At 38.4% G+C, this 21,454-nt stretch overlaps 1 protein-coding gene across 7 annotated transcripts in view; it reads right to left on the bottom strand.

Moving 5' to 3' along the window:
* Positions 1-21,454, bottom strand: part of ATE1 (arginyltransferase 1) — a 180,566-nt gene that overhangs the window by 136,130 nt on the left and 22,982 nt on the right. For 3 of the 7 annotated variants that reach the window (XM_050959005.1, XM_050959003.1, XM_050959007.1), the window contains exons 6-7: positions 16,929-17,161; positions 13,247-13,375 (exon numbers count right to left, since the gene is read on the bottom strand). In XM_050959005.1, the coding sequence (XP_050814962.1) occupies positions 13,247-13,375; positions 16,929-17,161 (362 nt within the window). Of the gene's footprint in view, positions 1-12,080; positions 12,210-13,246; positions 13,376-16,928; positions 17,162-21,454 lie in introns of all 7 variants that reach the window. The other 4 variants (XM_050959009.1, XM_050959004.1, XM_050959006.1 and 1 more) reach the window with 2 other exon arrangements.

Genomic DNA, 21,454 nt, shown 5'->3' with positions numbered 1-21,454 from the left:
GCAAGGTTTATAGTAGTTTACTGCAGAAAACTAAGATTAACGCTCCTAAGAAAAATGGAATGGATTTTAACACTTAGCTTTTCCAACATGAAAATTACTCACATCTCCAAACAATATCACAAATTCATAAACCACTTCTTCCTAGTCACTCGAAGACAAATACAAATGTGTAACTCTAAAAACATTTCAAAACACAATCAGTGAACAAAATTTCATTTACTACGGTTTGTCTGAACAGCTATAGCGTTCTTGATCTGTAAAATTCTTGTTTTAAATGATACTGTATTCATCTGACAGCAAAAGAAAAAAATCAATACTTTTTAAAAACTTGTTTAATGGAGGGTTGCACAAAATTCACTATTCAGAGTAAAGTTCTCCAAAATATACATTGCAATATACTTTTGGTCAGTGATCAGAACATCATGTTAAATTGCTATTCATTACAGAGATCACATCTATACTTACTTTTTCCTACCTTTAGTAATTTCTCCTCTTACTTTATGGCTTGAATCATTTCCTTTGGCTTACCAAACCCACATCACCACCACCCAAGTTCAGTACAAATAAGCAAATAATTTTGTTAAGTCTGTAAATAAATCCTTGCAGCACTGATTTCATTAGCATCTTTCTACATACTAAAAGGTCTGATTATAGGCTTCCAATGCTTAAGCAAGAAAAAGGAAAGCTGAAGCCTGATACAGTAGCAAATTTATGATACAAGGAGTGGAGGCAAACTCTATATTCATACTGCCTAACATTTTCCATTATAAATATGTTTTGACTTTTTTTTTTTTTTTTTTTAAAAGAGATCTACCGCCACCATAGTTTGTAGCAGGAACTTGAAATTTGGTGCAATGATGACCCTAGGGTCAAAAAGGAGACTTTTATTTTCTTCCTTAAAATCCTTTCAGATTTAATTGTGTTATAAACTGTCAAATATCACCATTTCTTGTCTGTATTTTGCTCTGTGAAGCTTGCTAGAGCCTTAATGCTAAAGTTCCTGAATGTACGATACCCTACAATTGCACATAATACAATTTATTTTTCCTCTTTTTAAAATAACCTAGGAAATTATATACAAAAAACCTACGTTAAAAGAAAGTTAAGATTGAAAAGTCAAGCGCACAAATCAGAAAATAGCAGAATCAAGAGCACCCAGGATCACTAATTCTGGCCCTCCATGTGTAGGGCTGGTTGGAAATTTTCCTACAGAACATTTTTCCTTTGAAAAACATCGATTCATCAAAATCATGACATCCTGAGGAAGTGTGTTGCCTTTTAACAAAAATTCATTTAGAAACTAAAAATAAAAAAGCATTTTATAAAGGTCAATACAACCTTTTTGAAACGTTTTGATTTTCCATTTTGCAATTACTTTTTTCAGTTTATTTCATACTACAAAATGAAGTCAAAATTAGAAAGAAATGTTTAGATTATGTCAATACAAAATATCTTGATCAACTTTTTCCTAATTTTAGCTTCTAGGAAGTTTCAAAGACTTTGGTTTTCTTCAAGAATAGAAGAAAATTCAAATTTGTGACACTCTCCCCAAAGCAATTCAAATTTGTGACACTCTCCCCAAAGCAAAAAATCCAGTTCATGCACACCTCTACTTATTTATAATGCATTGAGAGTTTTCAGTCACATAATCATGTATTTTTCCCCTGGAACCCTGCTTCATTTACTCTGTTATAATGAGCATCTGGAGGGCTGGCCTTGGATAGTTAGGACTTCACATATTAATATCAGCACATGAATTGGACCTGGAAGCAAAGAGGTGGCCACTGCAATCTTTGAAGCACTGGAGTAACATGCTCTACACATGGCTAACATCTCCAAGCAAGTGGTCACTGATGTCTGTAGCTTTAAAGTGGTCTTCCAAGGGTAGCACAATATATAGTAAACAGATACAGACAAAGGGAATAGTTAATTGATGCAAGATCTACATGCAAAATAGTTGCAGTTTTCAAATCAAAATGAAAGCACAGATGAAAACATATTTTTGCTGGCAATTAAAGCTAACTCGGATTCCAGGAGCAACTGGGTTCTCAAAAGTATTCCTAGAATACTACAGCATTCTTGCAAAGGGCAAGCATGCTCCAGGCATGACCATTTTCTCTACCCACCAGTCAGAACTGCTTTTGAGATTTTGAAGATGTCAGAGAAGGAAATGTCTTCAACTAGAGAACCAATCACAACAAAACTTTTTTAATACATTATCGCACCCAGTGGGTCTTGGAATTAGAGTACCTCCACTAGGACTTTCACCTCCAGTGTATCTGTCATGATGAATCACAGAAACCATTGTACTGACAGCCGTTGACAGCAAATGCTCAAAATCCAATAGAACACTAACCCTAAGCAAAGCCTGAAACTGACTTGAGTACAACAAGTTGACACTAGGAAGTTTAGACTTGAAATCAGATGAAGGTTTCTAACCATTAGAGGAGTGAAGTTCTGCAACAGCCTTCCAAGGGGAGTAGTGGGGGGAAAAGACATATCTGGCTTCAAGACTAAGCTTGATAAGTTTATGGAGGGGATGGTATGATTGGATAGCCTAATTTTGGCAATTAACTGATCTTTGATTATTAGCAGGTAAATATGCCCAATGGTCTGTGATGGGATGTTAGATGGGGTGGGATCTGAGTTACTACAGAGAATTCTTTCTTGGGTGCTGGCTGGTGAGTCTTGCCCACATGCTCAGGGTTTAACTGATTGCCATATTTGGGGTCGGGAAGGAATTTTCCTCCAGAGAAGATTGGCAGAGGCCCTGGAGAGTTTTCGCCTTCCTTTGCAGCATGGGGCATGGGTCACTTGCTGGAGGATTCTCTGCACCTTGAGGTCTTTAAACCACGATTTGAGGACTTCAGTAACTCAGACATAGGTTAGGGGTTTGTTCCAGGAGTGGGTGGGTGAGATTCTGTGGCCTGCATTATGCAGGAGGTCAGACTAGATGACCATAGTGGTCCCTTCTGACCTTAAGTCTATGAATATCATTTAGATAGTATTTGTAACTGACAAAGAGGGAAGGAGATTTGATTCACAACTATCATAGGTTTACTAAACTCACTGATTAATATATTGTTTCCATATATGCAATTATCAAAGAATCATTAATAAGAAATGTATCAATGGGCAAATAAAATACACAGTTGCTTAGCGCAATCTTTACAAAATGGGAACTGCTTTAACGCTAATGTTACAGCCATGAATATGGTATAACAAATGATCATGTAACAAGTAACACTAAGGCTTTGTCTAGGTGATTATATGTGTTGTTTAAAACAAAATAAAAGAAATGTTGAGCAAAATACTTATGAAATACAATGGACTAAAATGACTGTCTTTTGTTAAATGATTGCTATTTCGATATCTATACATTAACTATTTCAAAATTACAATTATGAAGGTGAAAACATTTTTAGCGAGTGAGCACTTTATTGGGTGCATATATAAGTAAGAGACAGAAGAAAAAAAAGTACAAATTTTAGTGTATTCAGTGCACAGAAGACAAGATTGTTTATCATTTAGTTTACTACTAAAACTCAGGAAGGAAAGAAGGAAGGAAGCCGAACATGAATTTAAGTACACAATGTGAGTAAATGAAAACTGAAATTCAAAAGTGGCAAAGAAGCAGGTATTTTTGCATGGGGAAGAATGGAACGATACAGTGAGAAGGTGGAGGGAAAGTTGGGATTGGAATGTGCTCGATGCCGTGCAGGATCATTACTTGTATTACAGTAGTACCCAAAGGCTATGACCATGGTTTGGCTCTGCTCTGCTAGGTACTGTACAAATACAGGGTCTTTAAAAAGTAAGAGAGTTCCTGTCCAAGAAGTTTAAATTTTAAGGTCCAGATCCTGCAAACATTTATTTGTGTGCTTAACTCTACTACTGAGAATTGTTGCTTTGATTTCAATGAGATTACTTAAGGTAGTACAGTTAAACACATGGGTAAAGGTTTGCAGGATTGGGGCCTAAGTTAACACAAGATAGAAGAAGTTATTTGGTAGCCAAGATGAATAGCTGGGGGGTGGGGTCAGGAGGGGGACAGAGCCAGCTCAGAACAGGACTGGCAAGTGAGTTAGGGAAGATTTTTCTGTTCAGTTTTGGTCCAAAAGAAGTGTGACAATCTCACAAGGAGAATGGCAATCTCAGAGGTGAAAACTAGAAAAAGTTGTCACCAAGACTATGCTGAGAAATGCTGCTGAGGGGCGAGAAGACCGCCGTCTCCAGGACACTGCTGAATAAGGGGACATTGGAAACAAAACACTGTAGTTGGCAACTGAGAAAAGATTAAGTGAGGAATATGTATTTTATAGAGAAAGGGAGAGAGAGATTTTTGATACAGGCAATGGTCCAGTAGAAACAGACTGGCAAAGGCAGCGAGCTAAAGACAAAGCCATGAGACATAGCATCAGAATGTTTAAAAAAAGTGAACCGTCTCCCTTCCTTTTCCTTTCCGCACTATATTTAATATAGCTATACTACCATCATTTTGTGGTCTTTGACAAACCTACTAGAGATTAATATCCAAAATTAACAATACCTTAATTGGAACAAGAAATTAGCAAAATATATAACCTATGACAGATTTTGCTACAAGTAGAGCTCAATCTAGCAACTAGCCTAGCTATGAATTTACATAAATCGTGAGAGTTGAGAACCAAAAAGAGAGACTGTCTTGCACTTGTAGAATGTAAACACTTAAAAAAATAAAATAAAAGCGAGAAAAACTTGACTGCAGATGAAGCAGACAGCAGCAGAACACAGCTATTCTCTGTTCAATTATTTCAGTCAGTTTTGACTAGTAACTAGTCACTGAATTCAACTGAACAAACTTCTGTTCTTATTAAAGGAATGATGTTAGTCTTGTGGTTCTACTGTTGTTACATAGAGCAGGAAGGTAGAGTGGCTGTTTATGGGCCACTAAAGAAATTGTTGATTAGGAAGGCAAAGCTTGTCTTTTAAATTTAAAAGAAAGGAGAAATATTAGAGAATAAAACTTCAGAGTTAATACACCAACTAACTTCCTGTTCAGAATACGGTTATTACCCTCTCTCGTGCACATGCTCCGGCAGAGCTGTGCACACTGACAGGGCAAAAATATCACACCAATATCTGTGGTTTTGGAAAGACATCACAAATTAAATCAAGGTTTTTTAAAAAAAAAAAAAATACATACACAAAACACCCCCCGAATGTCAACTAACTCCTGAGGCATTTTTTTAAATTCAGTGTTTGAGTTGCTTTAAAAAAAAAAAATCTAGCAATACGGTCTTAAAAAGCACCTTTTTATGTCATAATAAAGGAACTCATGGCACATAAGAGATTTTTAATATCTGGCTTTTGTCATTTTTGCAATCTTATCAAGCAAGGGCAAAAGGATATTGGCCACAACGCAAGTTCCACTCACATACTGCCCTCAAGTCATGCATGAAATGCTCATTATTTACCAGAGCCAGATACAAGATTTATTCTTTCAAATTAGTACAATTATACATATTGGACCAGACACTCGAAGTCGTCCAGAAGAGTTGATTAAGGACATGTCCAACTAGTACTTATGTCAGCAAAACTTTTTTTGCTCAGAATCATGAAAAAAAAACACCCATCTAAGCGACATGAGTTTCACCAGCATAAGTAATAGTGCACACAGTGGTATGTCAGTGGGAGAGCTTCTCCCGCTAACATAACTACTGCCGCTTGTTAGAGGTGATTTAATTATGTTGACCGGAGAGCTCTCTCCCATTGGCATAGAGCAACTACACAAGAGACCATACAGCTGTGCTGCTATAAGCTCTCTAGTGTACATATAGCCTATACCAGACATCGTAAAAGCCAAAGGGAAAGGGTCAGCTTATTGGACTATACAAAATCATGCAAAAAGTTTACAGGTCAATTTCAGTCCAGTTCAACAAATGAAACTCCAGGGATAGTGCCCAAAGGGGAAGACCTAGAGATAATTTCCCCAGGTATCCAGAAAAACTCTTCAGCAGGTGTGTCAGTATCAGTCAGATTCCATCTGTAATAATACCTCAGTGAATAAGTCTCGCTATTGACCATATACTCAAAGAGCACCTCCAGTCTTTCTTCCAGCACCAGTGAGTTTTTCCTTTTAAAGAACATTGTTGAAAACTGAGATTCTGATTCTCCAAATCCTTGTGATCCACGCTAAGAGGAACCCTAAGGACATGCTCCAGAATGAGCATATTACTCATAAAATAAACAAATGAGGGCCAACCTACAGAGAGTTTTACAATCTTTCAAACAATTCCTTCAGCTGCAACTGAGAAGGATATTCAGTTCCATCACTGCAGTGGTTAGACATATTAGCCTAGGAGTAAGGAACATACCAAAAAAGAAAGCCTGTTCTGACAGGAAAGCAGCACATCACTTCCACCAACAACCTCTCAGTATCTCAGTTTTTCTCCAACTTAAAGTGAATACATAACTCCTCACTTAAAGTCGTTCCGGTTAATGTTGTTACGTTACTGATCAATTAGAGAACATACTCATTTAAAGTTCCGCATTTCTCCCTTATAACATCGTTTAGCAGCCGCCTGCTTTGTCCACTGCTTGCAGGAAGAGCAGCCCGTTGCAGCTAGCTGGTGGGGACTGGGAACCAGGTGGACTGGCAGCCCTCCTATCAGCTCCTCGCTCACCTAAGTTCCCTGTGCGGCAGCCACCAAGGAGGCTAGCAATTGCCAGCAGTTCAGTTGTCCCTCTCCCCACTACCATGAGCTGCTCCTTCCCTCTGTCTTGGAGCTGCTCTCCGGAGCCTTCTGCTTGCTGTGCAAGGGTGGTGGAGGAGAGAGAGGGCCTAATGTCAGGGTGTCCCTCTCCCCCCTGCTCCTGCACCCCGCTTACCCCATTTCCAAAGAGCAGAAGAGGGACACGACAGGGCTCAAGACAGAGGGAGCTTGCTGGCAGGAGCTGCTGTCTCAACTTGCTGATCTATTTAAAAAGGCAGTGTACTTACAGTGGAGTCAGCATACTTAGGTAATAGAAGTAAAAACTGGAGATATACCAATCTCCTAGAACTGGAAGGGACCTTGAAAGGTCAAGTCCAGCCCCTGCCTCCACTAGCAGGACCAAGTACTGATTTTGCCCCAGATCCCTAGGTGGCCCCCTCAAGGATTGAACTCACAACGCTGGATTTAGCAGGCCAATGCTCAAACCACTGAGCTATCCCTCCCCCCCTACTTAAAGGGGCAGTGCACATCTCTCTCTGTGTGTCACATACAGTGTGTGTCTCTGTCTGCCTTGCTATCTCCCCTCCCTCCATTTGTGCTGACTGGTAGAGTGTGAGGCTACATTAACAACAATGGGTTGACCCTTGAGGGCTCAGCCGATTGCTAGTTCATCATTTAGCAGTAAGGCATGCCCTGGGAAATAACCTACCCTTTGACTTCACCACCTCAACCAAGCTTCACAATCGTCATTGCTGTGTACCAGTATTAAATTGTTTGTTTAAAACTTATACTCTGTGTGTGTGTGCACACACCTCTACCTCGATATAATGCGATCAGATATAACATGAATTTGGATATAACGCGGTAAAGCCGTGCTCGGGGGGGGGCGGGGCTGTGCACTCCAGTGGATCAAAGCAAGTCTGATATAACATGGTTTCACCTATAACGCGGTAAGATTTTTTGGCTCCCGAGGACAGCATTATATCGAGGTAGAGGTGTATATATTTTTAATTAGTCTTTTGTCTGGTGAAAAAAATTCCCTGGAGCCCCCCCTCCCACCCCATTTACATTAATTCTTACGGGGAAATTGGATTTGCTTAACACTGTTTCGCTTAAAGTTGCATTTTTCAGGAACATAACTACAACATTAAGTGAGGAGTTACTGTAGTTATATTTCCCTTCCTTTGTAAAGCAGTCTGAGAGGTATGAATGAAAGGCACTATTCTAGTATTTTTAGCGAACCATGGTCAGAAAGGAAATTAAACTAAATATTCTAAAGAACACTGAGCACGGGCCTCAGAATGGGACTAAACAGCCAATGCTTCAAGAAGTCTTTGAGAGCTAGGACAGTTGCAGCTTGTGCCATACTACAGGAAATCCAGTCAATATGATATTCTTAGAGAAGGCTCATTATCCCCCTTCTCATTTGACATCCAGATGTAAAAGGTACATGTTCTCATCTTAAACCTGCATGGAAGTGAATATTCTTTCATATTATATTAGCAGTACTCAGTTTCAAAGATTAAGAGTTTTATTAACTACTTTACAACTTTCATCTTAAGTTTTTTCTGTCAGTCACAAAATTATTTTATTCCTAATACTGCCATCTGCTGCAATGAGAAATATTTGAGCTACAAATATATATCAATGTGAGTACACAGTATATACCTATGCCAACATTTCAAGATCATCTTCCCAAAGGGCCGGTCCCATAGTATTTTCAGGAGGTTTTTTGCTGAATTTAAAACTAAGGAAAGTTTCTGAACTGGCACCCAGCCATACTCCAAATATGAGAATTGTGGTACTCTCTTTCTGAGCAGAAAGATTATCCACTACACCCATGTGTGCTACAATATCTAGACAAGACCTAACTGTTTGAAGTACGGGTCTTTATTCTTTATTCTGCATTAACTAGCTTTTATCAGTTTAAACTCAATCCACTCTTGCGGCTGCCCTGATAAGAGGCCTTGCGCAGGAGAGAGAGAATTAATTCTACATTCACTGAAGGAAGTGCTTGGCTCCAGAAAGTGGGGTATTTTTAATGTCTGAATAATTTATTAAATAAATAGACTAAAGAGGAGAGAAAAGAGTGTTTTAAGAGCTCTTAAAATCTTGTATGTGGTGATTTCCATCTTCGCCTGCAAGTGAGTTGGATCAAGGACTTAAGGACACCTTACTTATCCCCCAGTTTGAAAAATTAGGCGCTTCTAATATATATCAAACAGTATGCAGCATCCACTCTGTGGACTATTTCCTTCACAAACCAAAACAAAAACCTCTCTGCCCAATGTCCAAGCACTGGACTTCTTGTCATATTTGTTGGTTGCTACCATACAATGACTAAGTCAGGGCAGACATAAGAAGCAACTGGTTGTGGTCACACAACATCTTGCATTTCCTCTAGCTATTTCATTGGTCACCCTGCTCTGCCTCATTGCATGTTAATGGTCAATCAAAAAATCCTAAGGGTAAACAACTTCTTCTTCAAATGACTTCTACCAGAGGAGACTTACTAATGCTTTCAAAGGGCCCGATCCAAGGCCATTAGAGCAGGAGTTCTCACAACAAAAATTTTGGTGACCTCAGAGTGCAGCCACCAACTCTTGCTGGTGGCCGCCCTGACGCTTTTTCCTAAAATACTTAATTTTAGGAAAAATAAATAAATATGCATATATACATATCCAAATCATTGTAATTATTTATGTAGGTTTGGTTGGTTTTTTTTTTGCAGACTCAATAACAAAAGTAACTTACAATTGCCTCTATTCTTTACTGGCCCTAAACAGAATAGAAACACAAATAAGGTGCTTTGCATGTTTTGCCTTTTTTGGTTGATTTTTTTTAAAGATGTGCTAGCTAGTAAGTCTGCTACTGTGAAAAGTGATATTTTTGTATTTGTTAATATCACTTTTCACAGCAGACTTACTTAGCCCCAGCAAGCTGGGGACAAATTGGGCCCTAGATGGAGGGGGGAGGCGGGCAAAGCCAGGGGCGAAGGGAAGGTGAGTGGCTGGGGGATGGAGTCCACCACCACATGGTCAGAGCCTGCCGCTTACCATCTCAGGGACGAAGCCTGAATCCCATCGCCCCCAGGAAGGTGGGGAACTCACACTGGTTGCCTGCTCCTACTGTGTTTGTGGTTCCAGAAGAGGGCAAGGACCAGCCCCTGCTGGTGGCCCTGGGGAGGGGCAGCTGCTTTGCCCCTCCCCCCATCACCACCCAGGAGACTGTGGCCACAAGAAAAGCTCCTGGTAGACGCATTTGAGAAACGCTGCATTAGAGTCAGTAGAAGTATTTTCACTCACTTCAATGAGCTTTGGCACTAGGTCTTTTTTCCCAAGCAGGCTACTACACTTAGCCTTGATACTCAAGCTGTCAAGAAAAAGAACAGTAAAATCATTCAAGTCGAGTATGTTACACTGCATTTCTACACAAGGATGAGGAGGATGAAGACGCACTAAGAAGTTCTTGGAAATCCACCTTCCACTCTGAATTTCAGCTAAATGCCTCATGGCACTCTTGATACCTTGAGAGAGGGAAAATTAGGATTCCAACCAAGCCATCCTCAAGTTGTTTTTTCCAGGTCTCTCCTCTTAAAATAAATCAACAGGGCTCACAGCCATCAAAGCCTATGCTGGACCTCTTGCATTGGTCCAAAGAGCTGCCAAGTCTCATATCACCTCTAATTCCTGATCCCTAGTTCAAAGATGAACTGCAAATCAAACAGCTACATGATATGAAGACTTCATTTCATAAAAGTATGATTGAAGACTTCCTCATTTATTTTTTAGTTAAAAAACAAGGAGAAATTAGAAGTAGCAGGTCCTCATCTCTGCCTCTGTGTGTCAGCAAGCTCTTTGGAGCAAAAAAGATAGGGGATGTTGTGTCAAACTAAAACTCAAGACATTAAAGTTGGAAATAGTCATTGTACCCCAAACAAGAGCAATTTCATGATCTAACCACCATGAATATTACTAAGAGTCCAAACTAGACCTTCTCCCCAGTATTGCTTTCCATGGTTTGCTGTGTAATAGTCTACGGTTATGCCAGCGAAAGGAATGACTAAATATTATTCAGATTTCACTAAGTTAGGAACTATAATAAAACTACCTTATCAAACGAAGTGAAAAATCAGAGTTCATGGCTTTACAGCCTGGTATTTTAGAAATCCTTCAGTAATGCCCCTCACACCTCCCTTAAATTTTTTTGAAACTTTTGTACTGAAAACAAATGAGAAAGTTACTGTATTTATTATTCCAAGTGGAAAGCAACCATGAGTTATCTGATACCACCTCTGCTGGTACAAATCTTATTCCTAAGAATGAAATGTTCTAGCTAAGTATAACCTTGGAAGAAGTTTTTGACTAGATAAGCAGCAAAGAATCCTGTGGCACCTTATAGACTAACAGACGTTTTGGAGCATGAGCTTTCGTGGGTGAATACCCACTTCCTCAGATGCATGCATCTGAGGAAGTGGGTATTCACCCACGAAAGCTCATGCTCCAAAACGTCTGTTAGTCTATAAGGTGCCACAGGATTCTTTGCTGCTTTTACAGATCCAGACTAACACGGCTACCCTCTGATACTTGACTAGATAAGGAATACATATAAACTTTATACTTGTGCCTAGTAGAAAAGAGAGAACTAGATTACAAGACACAAATTCTGTAAAGTTTGCTAACTAAAGTTTGTGTCACCTCTCAAGAAATCACTTATGTATATTTGGTTAGCTAGGATTAAAATCTGATAAACACTTTTTGAGGTTTAAGAAAGCAAGCTTCTTTACAGTCTTTGTATTCTTGTTGAGTGTGCAACCACCAGTCTGTAGCATATTCTTAACGCTAATTTGGCTTTTGCAGTGGAAAAAACAGATCATACATGATGTCATTAGCAATGTAGTGCAAACAAAACAAATAGAGATGTTTAAAAAAAGAAGCAACACAACAACATCAAAATACAGTGAAGAATGGCATCTGAAATGTAAAGTTGTCACAGCTACCAAATAGTATCCTGAATCTAACACATTTTCTAACCCATGTAAAGAATATTTAGTCATTAGTCATCACATTGCTATTCATTGTCTTCACTGTAGATGTCAGTCTCAAATTTCCTTAATTAAACCATGTACAACTGCTCTATTTACTTGCTGGTGTCAGTACTTTTTTTATGATTGCAATAACACATCCAGTCTCTCTCCTGCTGAGAAATTTTCCTCTGAGCTAAAACCTGGCACAGATACTGAATGCAATGTTTTATTTTTCCTTCCCAAATTGTAATAGCAGTAAAGTTTTCAGTGCTTAGACTAGTTCAAAGGTATACTCTTTGCTACCACTTATCTGAACATTATCAAAAAATATTGGTAAAGGTGCATGCAGTGAACCGTACCTCATACTCGCCACATTCAGAAGGTGTATCCTTGTGTATAGCCATCTGATACTTGGCAAATAAAGTAGCTGACTGGCTGAAGGATGAATTAAACTGTGGGTCTTCAAAGGAGACAGGTACTAACCTCACCTTCAGAGCAAGGAAAATATAAGCAAAATATTTAAATACACCTCATCAGATTATATGCTCCTGAAGGTAAGGCTAGTGGAAGATCTCCTCATAGCAATTTCAAAGCCGCAGCCATTAGCATCAGATCTTAAATGGGGTAAGGCAAGTATACCCCATAAGTTTAAAGGATTGTGATATTAAATTATTATAGATATTTTAAATTAGAATTTATATAATGCTGTCATACTGCAGGTACTAATTTATTCTGTCCTCTTATCCTTTGGTAATAGAAACAGAACAAAATAACAGACATTTTATTTTGACTGCACAGTTCAGAGAGTGACTGAAAGTCTTCATTTTAGAGGCACATCCCCAATACTAGCTACCTAAGTTGCCCTCCCGCCCAGTTTCTGTTTAGCTTCAGAGAAATAATATACCTGGCATGATGTCCATTCATTGTGTGAAATAGTGACAACACAATTTTTTTTTATATTGTTTTCTTTTAAACTGGTTTAAATTGTAAGTAGCAAAGAGCTTTATACAAACTCCAGTAAAACCTGAACAGGCAATTTTTTGCATGTGATAATTATCGCACACCCATTTTGGTTCATATTATGCTTGCTTTCCTCATGTAAGGACTCACATCTAAATCAATGAAACTCTGCTTTGGGATTTACCCCTCTGAAATGCTGAATATGTATATGGTTCTCCTCATATTAGTATCTGAGTGCCTCCCATAGTCCACCTCTCCTGCTCCCCTATGGCTTTACTGTATAGTTCTTCCAAATGGTCTGAACCATGCCCACGATTTCTTCATTTTTTTGTCTGCAATAAAGTTTACATATTTGTGGAACCTACAATAAGATACCAAAAACAGCTTGCACTTCCAGGATGTTGGTTTGGTTTAATCCACCATTCTCTTGATTTACATGCTTTCATTAGAGTTACAGGTATATAGTGGATATAAAGTCCAATTTGTTTCTCACAGAATCCATCCAAGACATATGAAATCGAGGGGAAGTTGAGGTTTTGCATAAAATTATACTTGGCCTTCTGACCTGACTTATGGTTGGTTTATCAGGTGGGTCCTTGTGAATAGCCATCTGGTAACGTTTATAGACCTGGTAAGATTCCTGAAATGTGGCTTTGAACTGGCAACTTGGTGGAGATGATCTCACTACCCTCACCTTCAGAAGAAGTTAAAGACAGATTCATTATTGCAATATCACATAATTACATACATAAATAAAGGTTGATGAAAGATACCACAAGTAGAGCAATCTTGACTTTCTGCAAAACAGATCGCAGTTAAAATATCAAGCTTAAAAGTCTAATTAATAAATCAGGCTTCAATCTTTCAATTTTTTTCAGGTGTGTGTTAGCTAAAAAATCTACCATGTATCAGATAAATGAAGAAGGTTCTCTTTTATTCTCAGTGCATGAAATTTGAGTTTTTCTAAGTATTAATTTTAAGGTAATTAATCTCTTATATTAGAAATATACTAATAGTGTTCAAAAACTAAGCCAATAGGTGAAATGCAAGACACTAACTGATCTCCATCATTTAAAAATGTGCTTTTACTGTAATTTCACATCATGCTGCAAAAATGCTAGATGCTAGATGCACTTAAGCCTTAGAAGTCTGAACTTTATACTTTTTAGAGGGAGGCCACTCTTCCATTGCGGTGATGACAGTAGAACAGTTAGACCTTTTCCTAATTAAAAGGAAAAGAAGAGAGGAATCATAAAATCACAGGAATCATATAAATGTTGGAGAGGTCATCTAGTTCTCTACACCAGTGCAGGACTAAGTATTATCTAGACCAGTGTTTCCCAAACTTGGGACGCCTCTTGTTTAGGGAAAGCCCCTGGCGGGCCGGGCTAGTTTGTTTACCTGCTGCATCTGCAGGTTCAGCCGATTGCAGCTCCCACTGGCCAGGGTTTGCTGCTCCAGGCCAATGGGAGCTGCTGGAAGCAGTGGCCAGTACGTCCCTTGGCCCATGCCACTTCCAGCAGCTCCCATTGGCCTGGAGCAAAGAACCGTGGCCAATGGGAGCGGCGATCGGCCAAACCTGTGGATGCGGCAGAAAAACAAACCAGCCCGGCCCACCAGGGGCTTTCCCCAGGACCGGCGCTAGGGGTTTGAGAGCCCTAGGCGGACGGCAATTTCGCCACCCTGCGCGCTGGTCCCACGGCTCCGGTGGAGCTGCCGCAATGGTGCCTGCGGAGGGTCCGGTGCCCCGCGGCTCCGGTGGAGCTGCCGCAGTCGTGCCTGCGGGCAGTTGACCGGAGCCGAACGAGGAGTCGACCGTCCACAGGCACCACTGCGGCAGCTCCACCGGAGCTGCCTGCCGCCCCCTCCGGCAAAACGGCGCCCACCAATTATTCTGGTGCTCTAGGCGATTGCCTAGGCTGCCTAAATGGTAGCGCCGGCCCTGGCTTTCCCTAAACAAGAGGTGTCCCAAGTTTGGGAAACACTGATCTAGACCAGGGGTTCTCAACCTTTTTCTTTCTGAGGCCAATCCAACATGCTATAAAATTCCACAGCCCAGTTGGTTTTGCCACAACTGTTTTTCTGCATATAAAAGCCAGGGCTGATGTTATGGGGTAGCAAGCAGGGCAATTGCTCAGGCTTCAGCTTCAGCCCCGGGTGGGGCTTCAGCTTTCCACCCTGGGCCCCAGCAGGTCTAACACTGGCCTTGTTTGGCAGACCCCTTGAAACCTGTTCACAGCCCCCTCAGGGGGCCATGGACCCTGGTTGAGAACCGCTGATCTAGACCATCCCAATTAGTGTTTGCCTAACCTTTTCTTAAAAGCCTCCAATGATAGAAATTCCACAGCCTCTCTAGGTAATTTGTTCCTGTGCCTAACTACTCTTATAGTTAAGAAGTTTTCTTAATGTCTAACCTAAATCTCCCTTGCTGCAATTTAAGCCCATTACTTCTTGTCCTGGCCTGTCCTCATTTTGTTGCTCTCCTCTAGACTTTGTCCAATTTGTCCACATTTTTCCCAGAACTGGACACAGTACTCTAGCTGAGGCCTTATCAATGCTGAGTGGAAGAATTACTTCTCGTATCTTACTTGCAAACATGCCTGTAAAAACATCCCAGAATATTTGCTTTTTTTGCAACAGTATTACATTGTTGACCCATATTTAGTTTGGAGTCCCCATTATAATCCCAGATACTTTTCTCCAGTACTCTTTCCTAGGTAATCATTTCTCATTTGCTGTCCCCATTTCCTACATGTTAGTTGCTTCAGAAATTGGAATTTAATAGTGAGTTACAACAGCAGGCATCCTCATGACCAATGAAAAGTAATAACTGGAAATTTTAGTTTATAGTGAAAATGGTTGCTTCCTAGACTGAAAAAAAGTGATATCCCTATAGACAACCTCATCTTCACTCTGTATCTTCAGGCATATTTGAGAGTGTGTTCAATTTCCAGGATAGCATGGAAACAATATTATTTTCAGTCCTGGGCAGATTCTGTTATTGCCTATAAAATCCACCATGACCCATGAAAACTCATGGAATCACTCTTCGACAGTTGTGTTTGCTCCCTCCTGCAAATCCTCCTAAACTCTTGGCCTAGATTCCACAGGCCTAGATTCTTTCTGTAAACTATCCCTCCTTCCTTCTTAATACATAAGTCCTCTCCTACTCTCCTGTAACTTAACTGTATCAGAAAACTTGGAAGAATAAGCCAGGCCTCTGGGGGTTTTCTTTCTTTATTTTTTTGGCTGTACAAATCAAGCCATTATTTTTCCACACTGGTGATCTTTTCAACCTATTAGCACAAAGCACTATATTTCTCAACTTCAGTCAATATTATGAATGCTACTGCTCATGGTGGTCAATAACTACCAGGTGCTAGTTTATAGAAGAGGCAAGAAAGTCTTCTATAAGCTATTCTCTGTCTCATATTCCAGGAACAATGTTTGTCCAATTTAAAAACAAACAAAAAGCTTAGAAAGTTCTCAAAACTCAGACTTGTCAGCTGGTAGCCAGTATATTACTAATTCTTTTGTAACTCATTTAATAGATAATGGCAGTCAATACATTTAGTTAAGAAAAAAAATTACAGATGCAAATGTTAATGAACTGCTATAAATCATTTCAGACGTGTTTACAGGGAAGAGTTTTGTACTACGCCTTTTCAATTCAGTTGTAAGAACAGATATTACTTTCCTATTAGATTCATCATCATAGGCAGTTAAATATTTATATGCTTTAGAAATTTTACATTGCATTTTTCTCTTCATAACACTCAGCTAATTCTAAGTCATTCATTTGTAAACTGACTTTATACACCATGATTCAAAGTATTTTGTTAAATAATAAGAGTTAATCAGAGCCCCCGACTGTAAGAGTCAGAGTGCCCTCTAGAGGCCCAGCAAGGCTCACCTTTTTTTTCTCAGTCATCAGATTTCCAGGGGAATTTTTTTAAAAATGGCTAGGCAATTTATGAGCACATGTTTCTAAATAACTAAGGTACATTTGAAAATCTCCTTGATAATGTATATTTTATAGCAAAATATATTTTCAAAACTTGACAAATTAAGTGCTGGAAATGTAAATAGTGTTTATCATTGTTCCAATGCTTTTATTTTAAAAGTGAGCCTTTTCCACTTCAAATGTTTTCACAAGTCTTTTCTTTGAAAGCTGCTTCTAACGGTAGAAATTATTTATCTTATGTATGTGCATAAAAATAAATTAATAGCAATGTAATTGACAATACCTCTAACTGATGTGCGGCATCATCAGGTAAGGAGGCAAAAATGAAGTCTTCAATGGACTTAGGTTGATTCGCTTTAGATTTAGAGTTTTGAGAGAGTAAAATCTGAGGCTCCACTTGACTTGGAGAGCCTTCAAGTGTGTGTGGCTGGTTTTGAAGAAGCTTTTGCAATTTTCTTTCCTTCCGAATGTCCTTAGCTTTTCGACAGGGCGGCTTGCTCAAATCAGCCCCTTTTCCTAGAAGGACATAAAGAATTAAAGAACAAGGTTATATCACAAGAAAAATAGCTATTACATGAAAGGTGGGGCAGAAGGAAGTTGGTTACGAACAATACTTTTACAAAAGATTTTCTTTTAATAGCACGATGATATTTAGCATTTACACAGCACTCTTTTCCGTGTTCAGAACATTTTGCAACCATTAGCTAGGATCCCACATGCCTTAAGGCAAGCCAGACCTAAACTGGTGCAAGATCATTCCTTTCGTGGTATCTGACATGGCAAACTAGAAATCCTATGGTAGCTTCACTTACATTAAAATTTGAGATTTTTAAAATGAATTAAACAAAAATATAATCATTACAGTAGCCCTCATTCATTTTGACACTGAATTCAATTTTACACTGTACCCTCAACTCAGTTTTCAATATGCTGCATATTTTTGTCTAAATGCATAGCTGCTTCATATAAATTACGAAGGATTTTAGCTGTTGAGTAGGAAATGGGATGTTTGGCATGGAAGTCAATTTGAAATCAGAGGTAAACACAGTAGGTGAGCATTTCAGCTAAAATGCTCAGCCAATAAAATGGTTAGTTTCAGAATTAATGCTCCACTGAGAGAAATGGGCAGAGCTACTCTTTCATGCTTTCTACAGATTCAGGAGGATAATCTAGTTATACTTATTCATTCACATTTTTATGCTGATATTCACAACCACAAGGACCAAAATACCTATTTATTTTAAAAGAAATCTTAAATTCTATAGCAAAGTTATACCATAAATGATGGATTCCGTGGTGGCAGAAGTGAAAAATAAACAAGGCCTCGACAATAGCCCCATGATGCAAATATCATTCCCTGTTTAGAGATGGAGAAACTGAGGTAGACAGTTAAAGGTCTTGGCTTAGACCCCAAGCCAGTTTCAGAGTCAAGGATACAAATCAAGACTGCCCAATTCCTGACACACACTGTGCTTAAATCACTACCACACCTATCCACAAACAAAGGCCTGCTCCTATTTAGCTGCACTGCGTAAAACAGCAGTATATCCAAGCAACTAAAAGGATCACCTTGAGGCACTGGAAAGACTTGTCACCACCAACTGAGAATTGACATATTGCATTAGCAACGCAGAGGGCAACCTGACAGAATCATGCACAGGACACAAAGCAGAACGAATTTATTTCACACTGCCAGGAAACCCTTTGCTAGGTACATATAGTCATCACCAATAGCTCTAATATGCAGAGCAGATAAGAATTAAAGGCCAGGTAAGTGTGTAGTCTAAAGTACTAACAACCTTGCCTACTTTTAAAAAAGTTTAAATAACTCTATTGCCACCCCATTGTCATCAGTATTTTGAATGTGCACATTGTTATGTCGGCTCATATGGTTACTTCTTATGTCTGGTTGTGAAATAGTATTTATTTTTAAAAAGAAGACAGATGTATAAGAGGAAAGTGTATGGGAAAGAGTCATTAGTAATAGCTTAAAGATTATTGGACCATATATATTATAACATAAGTGAGAAAAGTAGTGCTTCACCACTACAAACTGATCATGAATACTAAGTAAAATTTTCAGAAGTGTATAACTGACTGGAGTTTAATTCTCATTTTCAGAAGTGGTTGACTTAAAAAATGACTTTCAATGGGACTTAAAAGCTCTTAAGTGCCCTCATCACTTTGAGAATGAGACTTCAATGTTCCTGAAAATTTTACTGTCTGAATATGTATCTACAACTCTAAATTATGAAAAAAAACTGTACAATAATGTATAATTTCACAATATTTTCTTGTATTTCTATTTCTAGCATTTCCATTTGTTTCAGAAGCAAATAAATATTCAAAATATCATTCTTATCTTATTTAAGTCACATTGGAAACAGGATAATGTATAGAAGACACTTGGGACAATATTTTACAACAGGTCTCTCTAGAACATACAGCATTTTGATATTCTAGTATTTATGTAATTTACATGATCTGAAAAAATTACCAACCACTCTCACTTCCACTTTAATAAACGAATGTTCTTCTTTATCAAATGAAAATGGCATATAAGCCGTAATATGTATTATACTGCTACAAAAAAAGTTAAAATATTCTTAGCTTTGTTGTGAAAATCTCACTTTATTTTTATATGTATCATATTTAAATTCAGAGTTTTTTTTACCTACAGAAGAAACATCTAATACTATATGCTTTACAAACAATGAGCTTTTATTTTCAAAAATAATCAAGCCTTTTAAAGCTTTTTCCAACCATATACAATCTTTGTACCTGTAAAAACACTTGAAGACAGACATATTGGAGTACCGACGTCAAACAGTTAAAATGGAAAAATCTTACACTTATTAATTATGCCTTTAAGAAAGCATATTCATTTTTAGACAACTGATAGAATGCAGAACATTACATGTATTCATGCAAGTCACAGTTATTAATTCACAGAGTATATTCTTAGATTTCATTGGACCCATCATGCTGCAGGAAACACAACACATTGCTTACAGTAATTACAACTCTCCTGATACTTACAGATATGGGCTAATGCAATTTTTCTCCTGCTTTTCACTGGAAAGGTATTAAAGTATTTCTATACACTTCAAAATTAATATTTTCAATATTAATCATTGTTTAAAGCTGCTAATTTATGACTAGACTCACTGAATTCCTGTTCACCTTCAAATTCTGCCTCTCTTTCCCATTGACACCTTTTCTAAATATTCAGATATGTCACTTTCCTATCTCACATGAAGCTGAACTGTATGTCTGAGTTTAAATAAACTATAACAGGCCTATTTCCATTTCTAGTATGAGAGACAATCATTTACATTTATGCATACCCCTCCGATCCAGAGGTACAAAGGGGCCTTCTACTAGTGCATTTGGTAAAAGACATATATATGGAATGATGCAGAGAAACAAATGAAGAGAAAGCCTCCCTTTGCAGAAACGGTCCCTCTGGAGAGAGAAACCACAAAAATGCTTGAGTCCAGACCCCTTATTAGAATTTTTCTGATTTTCATGGTTGATAGTGAGTTTAAAACCAGCAGCTACATGCTACAGATAAACAGTCTTTCACAAACAAATGTTGAAGGTACATAAATTAAGGCAATACAAATTATAATTTTCCCTTTTGTTCATTAAAAATAATGGGTGCTGAATACTTCCATAACCTAAAGGGTTAAGAATTAACTCACTACTCTCTACCCAAACTCTACAGATATTGTACAATGATAAACAGGGCTGGTCAAAAAATTTCCATTAAGTTGTGTTATTGTTTTATTATGGGTGGTGGTAGTTGTTGTGTTATGGTTTTTGATGAAGTCCAATTACGTATACTGGAGAAAACATAAGACTTGGAAAAGATAATTGGAGAAAATATTCCACTTTTTTAAATCTATTATTTTTTTTACTTAGCTTCTTTGGCCAAGATATTGAACCTTTCAAAAGTGACTGATCCTTCAAGTCAGCAGTAATATTTTGGCCTTGGTCCAAGACTTAAATGAAGCAAGACCCAGATCACTTAGCGGGGAAATTCTTGATCTGTAGTCTCATTTCCATTTGCTTTTATACAACAAAACGAACTCAGAACTTAAGAAACTGTAATCTTCCATTTTAACATTCATTTTATAAGTATGATATTGACAATGAGGCAAAAGCTATCAATGTTAAGAACATAAGATATGGGGAATATCAATAGCTGGAAAATTAACATTGATTTCATCCAGTTCGAAGAAAGAACAGCTATTTCCTGTGCTTTCCTCATAGGAGCACTTAAACAAAATGTTCAACAAAACATCCTTAAATAAGTTATATATTCATTACCAGCACCAGTTTGCCTACAATGAAACACTAATTTTAACTGCTTATGCCAAATGTAAATCTATAAATTAAAATGTTTATAGGCCACGAGAGACAGTGTGAAGAAGGGATTTTTTCCCAACATTTCAGATACTGCCTTTCATTGTTTTTTAATATCTTTCAAATAAGCCAGTGTTACCTGTTAAGTACCACTCATGATCCCCTCTGCTTTTGTGAGTGGGCTGTGGGGGGAGAGAGAAACAGAAAGAGTGCCAATTCTCCAACAATACTGTCCCTGACTCTGCAGGTACTCTGCAAAGGTCCAAGGTCAGAAAGGAACAGGCTGTTGTCTGCTACATTGTCTTCTTCCAGAACTACATGGCAAGGTAGGGTAGCTAATGACAGAGTCAGCATTACCTTGTGCATGTTTCATTTCCGTGCCTTAAAACTGGGTTAGTGGCCGTGAAAGATCGTTACTGCTAAAGGGTTGTAAGAGACCAA

Source organism: Gopherus flavomarginatus, chromosome 6 (genome assembly GCF_025201925.1).
Source record: "Gopherus flavomarginatus isolate rGopFla2 chromosome 6, rGopFla2.mat.asm, whole genome shotgun sequence".
NCBI classification, from domain to species: Eukaryota; Metazoa; Chordata; order Testudines; family Testudinidae; genus Gopherus; species Gopherus flavomarginatus.
This window is presented reverse-complemented; position numbering and strand designations above follow the sequence as displayed.